General features: G+C 33.2%; 2 protein-coding genes across 3 annotated transcripts in view; one reads left to right on the top strand and one right to left on the bottom strand.

Moving 5' to 3' along the window:
• LOC110019891 (2-Cys peroxiredoxin BAS1, chloroplastic-like) overlaps nt 1-14,661 on the bottom strand; it is a gene marked incomplete in the record, with an annotated part of 35,879 nt that extends 21,218 nt beyond the window's left edge. The window contains 2 exon segments of the mRNA XM_020717754.1: nt 2,825-2,899; nt 14,363-14,661. Of these exon segments, the coding sequence (XP_020573413.1) occupies nt 2,825-2,899; nt 14,363-14,656 (369 nt within the window).
• An 891-nt stretch (nt 14,662-15,552) lies between these two features.
• The window catches only part of LOC110019865 (transcription factor E2FA-like), a 43,482-nt gene continuing 41,433 nt past the window's right edge, over nt 15,553-17,601 (top strand). For both annotated transcript variants that reach the window (XM_020717726.1, XM_020717725.1), the window contains exon 1: nt 15,553-15,923. In XM_020717726.1, the coding sequence (XP_020573385.1) occupies nt 15,726-15,923 (198 nt within the window). In that variant the 5' untranslated portion in view covers nt 15,553-15,725. The remainder of the gene's footprint in view (nt 15,924-17,601) is intronic.

The raw sequence follows: 17,601 nt of genomic DNA, 5'->3' as shown, positions 1-17,601 counted from the left end.
GCCTTCAGATACAACCCTAGACGGGAAAACAAACGCCGCAGCAAGCTAGAAAAAATACTCAAACACCAAAAAATTGACCACCTAAAACCAAACAACATATTTACAATGAACTAAGATAACTAGGAGGGGGAGAAAAAGGAGGCGCCAGTCCTACCAGCCCTAATTAGGGCCGGCCAGCTCAACCTCCCCGCTAAATCGGCAACCTCCCTGCTAAACCGTCAGCCCCTTGTTGAAGAGCAGCACCATATCACCACATATGATGATTTATAGATATTTCCACAAAGAGCCCAACCAATATAACCAAATCTGTGGTAAGAATATCAGCTAAGCAATTTGCTGGAGAATTTTTTTTCAATTAGGTTATAGAGATGATCTGGGCATAACTTTCATTGTTTTTTCCCCTATAAGAATGATTTTCAAATTTATTTTTCATATTTTTAGCAATCTGTTAGTAGTTGTTGGGAGGTTGTTAGAAATTTGGTGGCAATTTATTAATTTTTTACTCCATACATAAATATGAAAATTATAATTATTGTAACAACGCTGATAGCACAAAAAAAATCCTTCTGTAAATATAGAAAATCTCTTCTTCATCTGCTTCAAGATTGAGGCTTACATTCTTTCGACTATTTTTTATCTTTTAGCATTCATTTCTTACCCACTTCCCTTTTTCTTCGATGTTTTTCTTCATTGGTTTGAAAAACAAGATTATATTCGATCATATTTACAAAAATCAATTTATTTTAAATTGCATTAATTTCAGATAATTCATACTAGTTATGATATTAGCAAATTGCTGTTATTCAGCTTGTACATGGTTTTCTTGTCCCGATTTAGATAATTAATAACAATAGGAGACAAGAAATTTTTTGTTTGAATTGATTTATATTATTTATCATTTTTATTTTATAAAAGGTAATCAATAGTTGTTTCAAATACATGAAGTCATGTGAATATTTCCAATTTTTCGCATTCTTTTCAATACCTCAAGCATTAATCAATATTAGAAAACATATATCAAAAGACAACTAAAATGGTTAGATCTGAGCTCTACAATTGAATTAAGGTATTTATTTGATAGGAAGTTGATGGAAAAGCGAGTTACAAAGAAGAACTTGCAAGTCATATTCACTTCTTCTTTTATTTTTTGTTGCATATAATAGTAAAAAAATACAGCTTAGCATTAAAAGGAAAATTTTAAGCGATCTGCAATGCTTTATGGGGCAGAATATTAGCCTATAAAAGAGAAGCATAAAACTAAGTTAAGTGTTGTTGGGATGAGAATGCTTAAGTGGATGAGTTGCTTTAGAGACAAAAAGTTAAATGAATATATATAAATGTGAAACAAATGTATCCGTGAAAGGGTTGGTGCAGCTCCAGGGTCAGACAAGAATAGAGGGAGTTGCCTTAGATGGTTTCAAGAATAAAGGCAGTTGTCTTAGATGGTTTGGTCACATTAAATATCAACCGTTTGATGATCCAGTTAGGAGAGTAGATGCTTATGTTAAGAAAGGTAGAGGTTGACCTAAAAAGACTTGGGCTAAACGCCGCCCGCACTTATAAGCTGTCCCAAACGGGCAATTAATAGGACACAATGGACAAAAAAGATTCATGTAGCCGACTCTACTTATTGGGATAAAAGCTTGTTGTTGTTATTGTTGTAAACATTAGAAAAATAATATTAATAAGCAAATGGAAAAATTAATTAAATAGAGATTATAAAGAAATTAAGCAGTGTCAGAATGATTATTCTACTAAATTAAGTTAATCAACTATACACAAATAAAACAAGAACCAATAAGCGTAACGAAGGTAGAATTATCTATTAATTATCCAATATGGATGATTTCTTAGCTAAGCAAAGTTTCTGTAGAATGATGAATTTGCATAATCAAATATTAATTGTAGTAATAAATTGGGAATTAAATAACAATTAAGAAATTTAACTACAATTTGCATTAAAATTAAGGAACTGGTAGAGAATAGTTATTACTTGATGATTAGATAATAAATTAATCTACATAGTCTAGAAAAATTAATCAATAGATTAATCAGGATAAAAAATTTAGGTTAATAAGTTGTTAATACATGAATAGGAGAATAAATAAGAAAACTTATATTAGCTAATTTTAAAATTCATTATGTAAATTAAACAATAATTACTGATAAAGATATTATATCATATCATTTACGCTGATTAGCTGTTAATTAATGATTGAGACAATAAAACAACTCTAATCAGTCGTAAAAAAATTGAACGCCAAATTTAAAAATTCAAAAAAAAATAATTAAACTAAATAATTATAAAATGATTATTATTATAATCATTCTTCTAAATAAATGCTATAATTAATTAAACAAGGGGCATTTGCCTACATACCACCCAATTCTTATGTATCTACATATCTAACACCTACTAAACTTTACTTTTACATTTATTCAACCCAAATCATCCATAACACAACAAAATTACAACTATTTTGACTTTTAAAAGGTGAAATACACTAAGGTGAAATATACTCTTTCATGTATATATAAAAAATTGAAGTTGAGGTGATAGATATGTAAATACGCAGGAATGTATGTAAATCTTCTATCAAGAAATACCTATCAAAGTGCATTACCTTATGAAAGAATATAAAACTTTACCTTGTGAAAGAATATAAAACAAACTTAGAGACAGATGTATAATAAATTAAATCAACAACAATTGAAATAATTGAAATATCAACAACAATTTTGACTCTCATTAGGAATGCATTGGATAAAAGATAATAAGGAAACAATCATGAAGAGAATGGAATGATGTATCAATAGTCCATACCTCAACAAATTCCTGATCAAAAACTGCTTCTGCCTCAAAATCAGGTGCAAGATTCCCAACTAATGGAAACTTTTCCTGTAAAAATTATATTTAGAATCCAAATCAATGCTCACCTTAGGGAATAAAAGCAGTCATGGTAAGTGAAAAAAAAGAACTAAAAAAATGCAACAAATGAAAAATGTAAATTTGTAAACCAAAGTAGAAAAAGCATACTAACCATAATTTGGTTGCATGTTTTTAAAATTGATGCATTAGAATAGCAAATTAATTGGAATATATGTATTTTATAAAGTAAATGGGTTATTTGGTCAGATGCAAATCAAATGCAGTCAAATGCCTTTTCATGTTTATCATGATGCATTTTAAATGCATTAAGCTACAGCGAACAGCAAAGAGTGGTGGGAAAGCTGACGAGAATTGGCAAGCAGCAATTGGAGCAGGCAACAGAGGTCGTATGCAAATGGCAAGTGCTGATTGAAAGGCACAGCAATGGAAGGCATAAGGCGATAATGAGTAAACTACAATTTATGGATAGATGACGTTGGCGGCTGGCGGGAAGATGGTAAGCGGGCAAACAACGATAAAGAGAGAGTGAATGCGACATTTGAGTGTGAGAGGGGACGTATGAAGGAGACGGTTAAGGCAGGCAAGCATCAAGTTGCATAAGTGAGATGGCATTTAGTGAGCTTTCCTTATATTTAGAATAAAACTAATTTGAGAAAATTATAAATGCATCAGAAATAGGCAATCTCCTGCATATACTTTGTAAACGAGCTGAACACGAATAAATATTTGTTCGCTCGTGCTCAACTTGTTTGGCTCGAAATAATTAAATAATTAAATAATTATTATTATTAATATCTTTTTATATTATTTTTTATATGTATAAAACAAATGCTGTTTTTTTTTATTTTTAAAAATTATTTGAGTGATATATTTATAAAAAATAAAATTTTAGATGTTAAATACGTAAATAAATAGATTCGAGCTGTATGCATGTAAATATTTCTAAAAATCTAGCCTATCCCGTGCATAGAATTTAATAATTTATTGTGGCATGCAGTAAAGTTCTCCTAGCAATCTTTAGTCCCACACCGACAATTTTTTTTTTCTTTAGAAATTTTGTATATCTCTATAAAATGAAGACTTAGTTGTAGAGCTTTACCTACATGAAAATTCAAATCCTTAGTAACTGGGATTTTGCAATATAAATATTCATGGATTTCCCAAAAAATTATAAAATAAATATAATCGTGTCTGGTTTGCTGGTTTTAAGGTTGGACCGTCTGTTTAAGTCGGTTCTAGTCGGTCCAATATAAGGGTGGTTTATGCCAACCCAGAACAAGACCACAGGCTGGTTCACGGTTGAACCGGTTGAAGTGACCAACTCGGTTCAGTTTTCTTAAATAGTGGAATTTACAAGAAAATCTTTTTTGCATCAATTTAATAATCTTCATTGCTAACAATAAAAATTTTCTTAATATCAAAACAAGATGAATTAATGCTAATATGATCAATCAATAATCATAAATTAGAATTTATAGAGACATTATATAAAACTTGATAGTGTTGATCTTCAAATTCAAAAGCTCCATCTAAATTTTCAAGTGAAGCTATCCTTAATGTATGAAATCTATAGGAAAACAATTATAATATTACTTTTATCTTCAATGATTGACATCCATCTCAAATATCAAAAATTGAACAAAGAATTAGCAATTATTAAATATGCTATTCATCTCTTGTAGTTGTTAAAAGTGTCAAAGAAGATATCAGTTTTTCAATGATCTCTATTGTAGTGTCACTTTATGACGAAGCCATCATCAACCATCAAAGTATGGAATACTCATATTTGTAATGTGTATATTACTTCTCTCTCACACACACAATAAAAAAATAAACCTCATCTTTTAGAGCAAAGAATCAAATTTGTTGTCTCTCAATTTTTATAAGACAACAAAGTTAAGACATCAAGATAATATCAATTACCCCTTTACCTGGGCCAACTATTGTAATAGTATTGTAAGCACTGTTGTCATCACCGAACTTGACCAAAATTGCAATAGACCTTTAAGATTGCCTTGCCTAACAATAACCTCCCCATTCACCTAAAGAGGGGTGGTGGTGGTGACTATGTATTCCATAGTGAACTGACTCAACATGATCACCTACATGAAACTAGCTTAGGCATCATAACTTCCAACACACGATGGGTTGAGAAGTCGAATTGTCGGCATGCCATGGATATGGCAGCACATTCCATTGAATGAGTCATTAGCAAGTTTGTTGACATGCCATTGGTTGTGGCATCAACTCCATTATGATTTATGAAGACTATGTCAAGATTATCTAAAATCACAACAATGAGAACCCTCTCCCCCTCTTTTCATCCAAAATACCTTCATAGGAAAAGAGTAATTGGGATCAATCCAATTAGTTTCACTCCAACGGCAAACTCAAAATTAATACGGTCGAAACATAACTAGTTAGGTGACGCATAATAACAAAAATCACCCCAAAGACATCCACCAAATTACAAACACTAAACAAGCAACAAAAACAACACATGCAAAGTGAAATCCCTTGAGTAGAATGAAGCTAAGTTCTTAAACATTAAGGCACACTTTAGTGTAAATGTTGGAATTTCATCAGAATATCCAAAGTTAAGTGTGCTCTTGCGAAAATGTTTGCCCTTAAAATAAAAAAAAGAGAGAGACAAAGAGAGCAAAAAGAAGGGAAATAATTAATTAAGTTAAATTGTTAATTGTTCCTACACTTTTTTGTGTTCGCGCTTTATTCAAAACAAGGTATAACTACTCCCGGGGAGTTGTTTCTATTGTAGGAGCTAAAGAGAGAGAGAGAGATCCCCTCTTGGAAAGGAGGAAGCCGGAGAAGATTCTTTTTATTTGTAAAGTTGAAAGCCATATAAGCCCTAGCCTCTATTCTCGCGCTTGCGCAATCCTAGCCAAAGATGATGTCAGATGCTCTCGGCAAAGCCTTTCTTCCCTTTGTTCACTAGCATTGCTCGCATACACACACGAATAGGGCTAGCGGGAAAGGAAATGACAGGATTACAACGAACTAAGATCTCATATGCCAATCGTTGAAAAGCAACAACAAGATCATGGCAATGTTAAAACCTCCGCTCTCCTACTTCGTCTTTCTCGTGACCAAAATCTTTAGGATATAGTTGTGATTAAAACCGGTAAGAAGCTAATGACAGGACATCCACATGCGAAGAACTTCAAAGTCCTTCCTGTTTGAACCGAAGGAAAGGACTGAAATTTGGCACGCAATTCTTCCCCGTCGCACTGAACCCAACCACAAAAGACCCCAATCATTGGCACAAAAGACCCCAATCATTGGGGAAGCAACGACAAGATCATGGAAAACAAAAACTCTGAAACTTCTTCCTATGTCCTTCACTGGAAAAGCATCGATGGGGTTGCACCATACAAAGGCCTCCAAAGCTCGTAGATTGCTCCGACCAGTCTTTGCCATGACATACAATCAATGAGAAAGCAATGATCAATTCACTATATAAAAAAACCTCCTGAAATTTTCTCGGCTTGAAAAGCCGTCTATTTTCCTTCTCTTCGTGTGATGTAGAAGCCCTCCTCTTTCCTTGGCTCAAATACTTACTCGTTTCCTTAAATTCCTCCTTGCCTCATTTTAGAAAAAACAATGTAATAAAAAAAGAGAGAGAAGAAGTGTGGGAAAAAAAATAAAGATTATTAGATAAGTTGAAGTTTATTGACTTGTCGGTTGCATTTCGCTATCATCGTAGCTGCCTCACAAGCAAATATATGAAAATTGTGCGCACAATATATTCATATAGGTTAATCGATTTTATAGAACAATAGATTAGAGAATGACTCCTATGGTTGCAGTGTCTCGCGACATCAAAATTGTGCGCACAATATATTCATATAGGTTAATCGAAGAACTACATGCATTTTATAGAACAATAGATTAGAGAACGACTCCTATGGTTGCAGTGTCTCGCGACATCAACCAACAGTTTTATAGATAACTGGGTAGGCCAGGCTAGACACCCCAATGCAGCCCCCTACAAGGGGATGACACTGGGAGGTTGTCGAAATTTCGAATGGCCTGGACTTGCAAATAACTTAAAATTTGTTCTATTAAATCTTGTGAATGACTAAAAAAATTGAAGTCTTTGAACTTGTACAATAAGATAGATTGCCTTCCTTAAAACATAAGTCCCATTGTTTTTCAAAGAAAGAAGTATCTATCGTATTGAGAGAGAGGGAGCTGGACTCGATCAACCGCATTGGAAAGTGAGACAACAATGCAATTGATTGAAATGTATATATCAACTAGAGCAGAAAAGTAAGCATAGGGGAATATTTGTTTTTTCATTCATCATCAAATCAGAGAGTGGTCTAACCGTACAAATGATTTTAAATTTTGTACAATTTGGATTTACAAATCATTTTAAATGTACTTTTTTGTATTTGAAAAAATTAACTAAAATATTGAACCATCTGGACTTTGAAACGACATTAAAATAAAAATTATTAAATTAAAATTCAAAATAATCATTCAGATTATAGTTCAAGTATTTTCAAGAAAATCAATTTATGCATGCATGACATATAAAGGCTTATGAATAATCGGATAACCTGTCAAATAATATGATTGGACATCTTTTTGAGTTTAAATTCAATCATATTTGAAAATAATCAAGTAAGAATCTGTCCTAATGCAAATGCATCTTTATGTGATATATTTAAATACATAAATTGGGGATAACTAAAGACAGATATCATTTTAAAAAGTTAAACAATGACTTCAAATGCCTCATTATCTTCAAAATTGCAACTCCAACTCATACGCATACAGAAGGCAACCTATTGAAAAAGTCAAAATATGATTTCATTCATTTCATTAATATAAAATTAACACAAACTGTCAAAATTTTTGAACTGTCAAAATTTTTGAATGATTCAAATATAAAATTAACACAAACTGTCAAAATTTTTGAATGATTCTTTCAGTTCTGCCACCAAATTCACAACATATATACAAGCGAATAGAAGACGGTATTTTACCTCAAATTCACAACATATATACAAGCGAATAGAAGACATTTTACAAGCTTAAAGTGAGCCTCTACATGCATTAATGTATTCATTCAAATAAGGCAAATTTATATAAATTCAAGCCTTATATGCGTTTTCTAAAACAATTCTTAATTTGATTCATACTTTAAAACCGTGTAAATTGCCTTGACACATGCAAAGTTACCTAACATGATCAAATAAATAAAATTTAAGACCTGCATGTGCTCCAGCCAATATATAAAATGCCCAAAAACTAGATTCGATAATTCTATGTAGCCTAGCACAAAATCAAGTTTGATTCACTTGCATGTGCTCCACTACATTACATAAGTAAACGTAAACGATCTAGAAATATTGTGCAAGTTAAAATTAAATATTTCCTTGCTTTTATAAATTCACAAGTTTTAAAAAAAAATTAATGATTATTTTAAAATTAAAATTCTCATGTTTTAAAAGTTAAATTCAAGATAATCAAACTATGCACGCTCTCAATTGAGCCGCCTTATCTATATGGCAAAGTTATGAGTCTCACTCATCTAGTATGGTACTTCTCTACTTAAGAATTGAAGTTAGACAAGTCTAATAATTTCAATAAATATTTAAATCACAAATACAAGAATTTGCATATCCAAATCACCTACTTTGTCCTCCTCATTATGACTCAAGTTGACAAGACTGGTACTCTAAAGATATTAAAGTTGATGAATATCAGATAAATTCCAAACAAAAATATTTTAAATGTTCAAAATCTCTGATGATGGTTGAGTCGATGAAAAATTTCAACCGAAATAGTTTATTTTCAAAATTAAGTCTCAAAGTCTATTAGAATGCATTCAAATGATATATAGATGAACGCGATCTTCCGTAAATATGATGGAGTTGACAAAGTTCATATACAATCATATGTCGATACTAAACACAATACTTTACAAGCAAGCAGTAAAACTGACAATATTCAAGTCAAAAAATCAAATCATCGATGAAGACCAAGTTGATTAAAAATTTTAAAAAGATTATATCTATTTTCAAAATTGAATTTTAAAATATAATTGAATAAACAAATAATATATATATTGCTTACGGTAAGCCTCTCGGTTTAAAATATAATTGAATAAACAAATAATATATATACTGCTTACGGTAAGCCTCTCGGAGTTGATAGTCTTACGCTTGCTGTCACCAGACCCTTTGTGACTTGTGTGTCAGTTGATAGGGATATCACTCAACCAGCTCCGGATGAGGTGTCGATTGGAACCACTCACAATGAGTATTGGCAAAAGGTGGAAATCGAACCACACCCTCCTTATTGCTCTCATTGTAGTATATTTGACCACAACTCTACTATTTGTTATCATTTGCATCCTCATCTAAGGCCGAATATCGCTAAAAAACAACAATCTATTATCCCTATTGAGAATATGCAACACAATCCTCTTCCCAACATCCGAATATCGCTAAAAAACAACAATCTATTATCCCTGTTGAGAATATGCAACACAATCCTCTTCCCAACAACACAGTTCTTGAAGAACAACATACTACAACTGCAGATCCAGTTGTGCTTATATCACCCACTGTTATTGAAGAACTCACATACATGTCAAGAAACACGAGAGGGCTCTTTTGATCCAACAACAGATCAGCCGGTACAACATGTAGTTGCTTCTAACGTTCAACTATCTGCACATCTCCAACACACTTTAGAACAAGATCAGGTGAGCCAATCCTCGGAAGAGGAATGACAGGGCTATTCCAAGAGGAAGAAAAAGAATGGAGGTCAACTCCAGCTCGGGAACATTTTAGATAATACATTGGTTACCACTGGCAATGATAATCATTTTATCAACTTATTAGCTTGCTCCTTCCCCAGAACCAGAGGCAGAGGCAAAACCAAATTGGGTTGCTCTCTAGCAACCTGATACTATGTATTTCAACATTTTTAAACCTTTTATTTATGTCTCTTCTTTAATGTATTTTCTAGTTTTGGAACCCCTTGTGGTTTTGGCGTTGGCAGGGTGTCATTTTTGGGCCCTCCAACACATTGTATCTGTATCTTTCTTTCTGGTTAATATATTAGCCTTTTTTGGGCTTTCTATAATATATATATATATATATATACACGCACTTGATATTCTGCAAACAAGAAAAAGTTGTCATGGTTCAAACATATGTTCATACTAAGTTTAATCCTTTACGAGCAAGAAACAAAAACAATAGGGTTCATATCAAATATTCAAATCTCTGATTATGACCGAGTTGATAGAAGATTGTCGTCAGAAAGGGTCTATTTTCAAAATCTATTTTAAACAAATATATGAATAAATCCAACAATTATAATTCCTAAACTAGATCATTTGTAAGCGAGACAAAGTTGACAAAGTTCAAATCAATCTAATCAAATCCCTAATGATAATCGAGTAGATAAACTATTTTAACCAAAGAGATCTATTTTCAAAAATAAGTTTCAAAATCTATTTGAATAAATTCAAATAATACATATGAATCTGATCCTCTGTAAGCAGAACAGAGTTGACAAAGTTATTATTTGATCATATGTTAATAGTAATTCTAATCATTTACAAATAACAAGTAAAGTCAACAAGGTTTAAATCATGCAATCAAATTCTTGATGATGACCATGTTGACTGATAATTACAACATTAGAGGTCAACTTTTATGTCAAATTTCAAATCAAGTTTTCAAAATAACAAATTAAAATACTTAAATTAAAATCAATCACGTAATCAAACAAATAAATTAAAATGTGTAAGTTAAAATGAATCACTTAAAAGTTTAAAGCAAACTATGTCCGTCCTTCATAATATTTTGTTAAGGATAATAAATTTTTTTATTGACTTCAACTCACAAAGAGCAAATTTCACATCGAATGTAATAATATATTCAACTCAAAATAATTTGATCTCAGTAAGAACATTACTTGAGTCTTCTGTCCAAATGATTTGAGCCATAGCTCCATAAAAAATTTGTTATCACTAGAATCCTCCTATCGGGTAATTATTGTCAAGTGAAATTATTATATTACAATCACAGTCGCAGCCCGTATATTTTTCAATTGTTTTTTGCCCTTTGAGCTGTGAATCATATGGTAAATTTAATTGACACAAATCGTTCAATTAACTAAGATCAACTTAAATTTATCCTCTTAAACAAACATTTACACCAGATCTGTAGTGGTCCCTTTGACGATGCCACATATAATTGCTAATAAGAATTTTTTAGATATGTTGAGTTAATTATCTCGTCTGACTAAATAGATCAGAAATTACGACAACCCTGGACAACTTAACCATGAGATCTCAGGTTCGTCATCATTTCCCCACCATCAGTTTTATGCTCGAGAGGATAAATTTTATAACATAAACTCTGAGTTTGTTGCTATTATATGTTGAATATTTAATGTTTATTGATTAGGTTTGATCGAAATTCTTCTCACATTATTAGGAGCAATTAATCATGGGCTTGCACCTATGGGATACCTCAAACTTTATTCTATAAATTTCTCACAAAATGAGAGTGAAATCTCTTATTAGTGTCTTATTTACAATTCAATTGGTCTTCTGAAAAATTTGACCTGCAATACAATACACAAATTTCTCAAAAATAATGATAGTCCGAGGTGTCAAATTTGAACTTATGGGAAGTTAAACCGATGAGGCAAAATCACGAGGTTGGTAGGCCAAAGCAGACAATATTTCGTTGGCAGAGATATTGGGTTATTCCAAATGGTAACATAGAATTACACTAGTTAGGAAATAAAAATTAAGTGTCATACAAAACCAAATGCTACTTGAAGGGAGCCCTTTTTTGAACCTTAGATGGGATAAAGTGTTGCAAGATGGGAGTCACCTTTAGAATCCAATCTGTCTGGTTGTTGATTTTGGATTAAAAAGTTTAATGAGAACGTTAGCTACATACGTGATGAGAACGTTAGCTACATACGTAAGGGAGATTAAATCTGTCTGGTTGTTGATTTTGGATTAAAAAGTTTGATGAGAACGTTAGCTACATACGTAAGGGAGATTACGAAACCCCTCGAATATAATGAAGTTGAGCATTTAAACATTTAAGTGTCTTTTAGTGTAATAGATGAAATTTCATCATAAAATCCAAAGTTAAGTGTGCTCTAGCGAGAGTACTCACAGGATGAGTTCCCTCCGGCAAAGTTACACCAATGGGACATAACTATGAAGCCATTAGGTCAAAGCGAACAATAACTCGATGGGTGAGAACATTTAAGCTCCTTTTGCATTAATAAAATGATTTCAGTTATAGGTACACTGGTTCTAAAACTAGTCATCTTGAAGCAAAATTTATAAAAAAAATCACATTTAAACCAAAAAACAAAAAAACAAGACAAAATAAGAGCACACTGCAAAGCCTTGTTGATCCTTCTAGTTTCTTCACTTCCTTTGTGCAAGCTTAATAGGTGATGGTCAAAAGCATATCACAATGAGCCAACTAGTACCTTTCCAAGAAAATACTGGAGTACGTAAAAAGCCACCCTAATTGAAATTGGCACTATCAAACTTCCAACTGAGGTTGTCATTATATTAAGCAACAATATCTTCTTTCAATAAACTAAGTCAACCTTCCACCTTCTTCAACCTCAACTACTATTGTGCTACATCCTCCCTCTCTAGCTACTTCTTAAGAACCTTTATTTCATCAAGAAGCAAGTCATTGTGGTCAATAATTTCCCTCAGTTCCATCTCTAACAAAAAGGGCGCTTCAATTTGGGAGACTACATCCCCTTCAACTTAACAACTTGATGACCTCTATGGTGGCATCCCTTTCTTCTCACAACATTCATCTTGACTTACCTAGCCACAAGTTCAACTGCAAGAAGATGACCCAACCACTAGTAAATTATACATTAAACCTACTAGTTGATTATGGGCAATCAGAATTACATTCCAACTCCGCATTAAGATCAACTCTTCTTCATTTGAAAATAATATAATAGTTTTCGCGAATGTCATCCCAAAGAAACTCTTGTACTAACATATAAATGGCATTACCCGGTGAATGTGCACTAGTTTATGCCCTCTTATTATAACTAAATGCCCAAGGCCAAAAGATTTGGCATTGACCTTATTTTCACTTAACCTAGCTATCCTGACAATCCATACTGCTAACTGCTAAGAGAATTCCTAAATCTATTACCCATCAACATATCTAAATATAAATTGTTTTCTTTAACATCTCTTGACTAGTGCCAAACTATCGGAATCGATATCTAGCTTACCAAATCACAGAGGCATTGCACTAAGGAATCACCATTTAATCTATTTATAGAGCATGCCTATTTGCCACCGTATAATAAATGAAACTACAATCACAATGGAAAATTCTATAAATAAATCCTGATTCAACCTATTAGGTGATTTCGCACCACATCTATGCATACATACAAATACAATGAGATACTTTACTCCTTTTCAAAACTTCAAAGCATTTCTCCCCCCGAAAATGTAGTTGATAACCCATTTCTTTATTATAATGAAACTCCCTAACATCTACATGATGGATAGAAAACCAAACCACTTAAAATTCGTCGTCCCGTGATACCTCCTCCCATGATGGTAAAACTCTTTCTATCTCTCTACCTCCATCAACTCAAAAACTCTCTCTTCATATTTGACTGCTCCTTCAATGTTACACATTGTGCAATCATCATCACAAAAGAAATCAAAATTCACAATAACCTTTCAAATAAATTGCATCCTAGAGGCTTTACAAAACAAAAAAAAAACCTGCTTGAGCATTAGTTGATGCCAAAAAAATAATAATTTTGTAATCCCGTTGCAGCCCTTGATATGCACCCAAAGTAATAATGAGGCTTCTTTTTAACTGTATATGTTTCAACTACAACAATCAGACTTGCATTTTCAATAGTGAAGATTGTAAAAAAAATATATTATTTTCTTACCGGTTCATTAATTATATATATTGAAGAGGACATTGCACTGACTAATCATACTAATCCAATGGTCGGCAAAATTGAAGTGGTAAAGGCACCTCATACATAGTTTATGATGCCTAACCAGGAAAGATGGAATTTTAAAAACTATGGCTTTTCTTGCTGAAGAATATTATTATAATTTAATCTATTTCAAATTAAAGCTAGTTTACAACGTTAAACATTAACTTTAACGGTTCTTTTTAATAACCCCTCCACACTCCACACTACAATGTACTAAGATGGACAAAACAAATGATTTATTTGTAAGGAAAAAACAAGTTCAGGACTAAGTATTTCATTGAAAAATTTATAGCGTACAGTAGATTTACCCCATACCAAGGGGGCGAACACCATCAAATGCATTATAATTTCAAATCAGAAGTGATAGGTACCATCTAATAGTGGTATATAGGCATGAAGCAGCGATGACGGAAAATATAGAACGAACACAGAAGTGATAAAATCTACCTCGCTGACAGCATTCGCGACGAAATTCCTCCTTGGAACTCTGGAAGCCCTGATCGAGGACGAAGATTGAAAAGGCTCGAAGCTCCTCCGAAGAACGTGAAAATTCCTGCGAAGAGCTAAGGTTTGCGAGAGATTGCCAGTTGTAGATGGCGGCGAGTTTACTGAGCGAATCGAGGAAAAGCCCGAGAAAGCCCTAGGGTTAGACGACATAAGCGCAGTACGTGCAGCCGCCATAGTTACTGAGATCTGAGCTCTCAGTTGCGCCTCTTGCAGACGGTCGCCAGACGGGAACATCCAACTTGATCATTCTGATAAAGATAAAGAAAATATTAATTTAAATTAATTTTATAATAAAATGAGTAATTAAATAATAAATCATTGCTAGATGTAAAATATATAATAATATTGTTTACATATTTTTAATAATTTAAAAATAAAAACTTAAAATTCAATATATTTTCATTATATTTTAATCAATTATTTTTTAAAAGAGTCGGCTCACAAGATAACTGAGACTAGGTTGTCAGTTCATTAAACATGATTCACGAGCAACTCTCCCAGCTGAGCTCGAGCTGACTGACGAGATTGACTGCATAACACCCAATTCATATATATATATATATATATATATATATTCGCCTTTTAGGTTAGCTGATTTGTCTTTTATTAAAGAAATAAATTAATATTAATTTAAAATTGTGTTATAATAAATAACAATTAAAATGATAATTATGAGATAAATAATAAAAAAATATTTAATACAAAATAGCAAATACTATTTTTAGAATATTTTTAATACTTTAAAATTTTCAAATTTAATAGTTTATATTAATATTTTTAAATGAACTTGATTTGAGTCGAGCTAGCTTGAGCTTGATTTATTAATACACCGAGCTCGCACTTACCCGAGCCATACTCCATCCACAATTAAAACACTCCTAACTGAATCCCACTCACATTCCATAATTTCTTAATTACCGTGGGTCCATTTTTCTTTTTTCTTTTTTCTTTTTCCCAAAACGCCCCCACTCCTTCCCTCCATATCTATGCGAACTCTATATAGTTCCCTCTTTCCCCCCACTCATTCGTTCTTGTTTCACTCTTCTAACCCCCACTTCTCGCTCAATCGTCTGCCCTGCATCTTCTCGACCTAAAATCGCCAATCGATACCCTATTCCGGCATTCCGGCGGCGATCTTGTTGTTACACGTGCCGGCGTTTTCGTTGAGTATAAGAGTTCACATTAGGGACCGTCAGGAAATAAGGGTTTATTGCTTGGATTTCGCACTCGCTTTGATCTCCAGTTATTCTCCTCGAATACTTGTTTTTCTACTGGATTATTGGTTAGGATCTCTTCCAGCGCCATGTCCGGGGGCGGGGATGCTGGGAAGCACCTTATGAACCCTGCGGACCAGATTTCCCAGCCGCTGAAGCGTAATCTGCAGCCCTTGTCAGCCCTACAGCCGTTCGGTTTTCCAGATGAGTACCATTGGCTTTCGCCTGCGAGAAATAAACTGGCAGTCGCTGAGGTAGCGGCGGAGACTATCGGCATTACGACTCCGGTAAGTTTCATGTGGAGGTTTGTTGGTGCCAAATGAGTTGTGTTGCGCCGATTGCCTGCGTGTTTTTTTTTGGTAAATATTCCCTGCTATTTCCATTAGCCTTTTCCACTTAAGTTATAGTTTGAATAGGTTTACCTTATTTGTTCTATGAATTATGAATGTTTCGATGTAGAGAGTTCATGAAGCAAACTCCTATAATTTTTAGCTGTAGCTTCTTTCTTGAAATAGAATACATTTAGGAACTTATGCTCATAGTAAGCTGCTTTTAGATCGCATATGCGATTATCTACAGAGTAATATGAGTTTTTTTCGTGTGGTTCATTGGCCCTTTCTTAGTACTGGAAATTCCTATCCAGGGAATGCGACAGGAGACAGTATAATCTCCCTTATTGATGCATTTGATTTTTTTATGTGTCCTGGATTTGATATTTATTCTTAATTCAATGGAAGATAATGATAAATATTTTATCTATAAAATTAATATAATCACTGTCTATAAATTATGGCTTGCTACCTCATCAATCTATGTGCTTGTGGATGACACCTCAACAAGTCACATGTCTTGATTTCGTATACTATTTCATATTAAGAAATATTTCTAGAGCTTTATAAATATGGGTTAAATGTTGGAATGAAACTCTAGCACTCATGCCATAAAAATCTATTTCTTGTTGTTTATCATGGTATCGTTGCACTAAGTATCTTTCTCGGTTTATTGTCCTTTGTTTGGCACACTCTTGAACATTCTTGGTGGATCCGTTGAAGATTTGTAATTTTTCCATCATTATCATCATTTGCATTGAGTTAAAATCTCTTGAGGATTTGCCCCAAGTTTCCATATCTTGCTTGTCTGCCTAGTTGTCCCTCACTTTTAAACCCCGTAGATCTTGCGATGACCTTCATGCTGACCTCACAATAAAAGATACATGCACTTGAGGTTCATGCTGACCTCACAATAAAAGATACATGCACTTTTCATCCCGCACTAGACTTCAGCTCGCTAGTTTCATATTTGTTCATTTGCATGAGACTTCTACACATCTTATCTTCGTAGCTAGATCTATCTCGTCCTCGCCCTTAACTTCTCTGGATCATACTAGTTGAGGTTTCACTTTCCTATGCATAATATGCCCGCATGGCAACAAAACGCCTCCCATGTAGGCAGACTCTTGAATTCAAAGGTCGGATCTCTAAGTTGTTGCATGTCGATGTCGGTCAACTTTTTTTTTCGATTGATATAGATTTGAAAATATGAAATATAAAAATAATTTTTGAAATTTAATTTAAATATAAAAGATATATATAGTTTGGGTTTTGAAAGTAGGTGTTTTAATTTTTTAAAAATGAGACCAAATGGATCTCATTAGTCTGATAGTTTGCAAAATCGTGCCTGATACCGCAAATACTACACCTTCCCGAGAGATAAGTGTAGACCTCGGCGATAGACCCAATCCTGCAAACTACGAGATTTGTGACATCCATTTAGTCTGCGAACCTTTTATATATGACCGACAAATTCCCCTATCTAATACAAAGATTAAATAGGGTTTATTTTACCTGGGTTCCAAGTTCCCTATAGAGGCAAGCCCCTATAGTTAATTACATCCCAAATGACGGGAGTCACTTGAGAAAACTCTCGATAATGATCAATGGTTCTAGTCTTCAAGAATTCAAGGTT

Source organism: Phalaenopsis equestris, unplaced genomic scaffold, assembly GCF_001263595.1.
Source record: "Phalaenopsis equestris unplaced genomic scaffold, ASM126359v1 Scaffold000084, whole genome shotgun sequence".
In the NCBI taxonomy this organism is placed as follows: domain Eukaryota; kingdom Viridiplantae; phylum Streptophyta; class Magnoliopsida; order Asparagales; family Orchidaceae; genus Phalaenopsis; species Phalaenopsis equestris.
The sequence above is the reverse complement of the archived record's forward strand: the minus strand, read 5'-3'. Positions and strand labels throughout refer to the sequence as shown.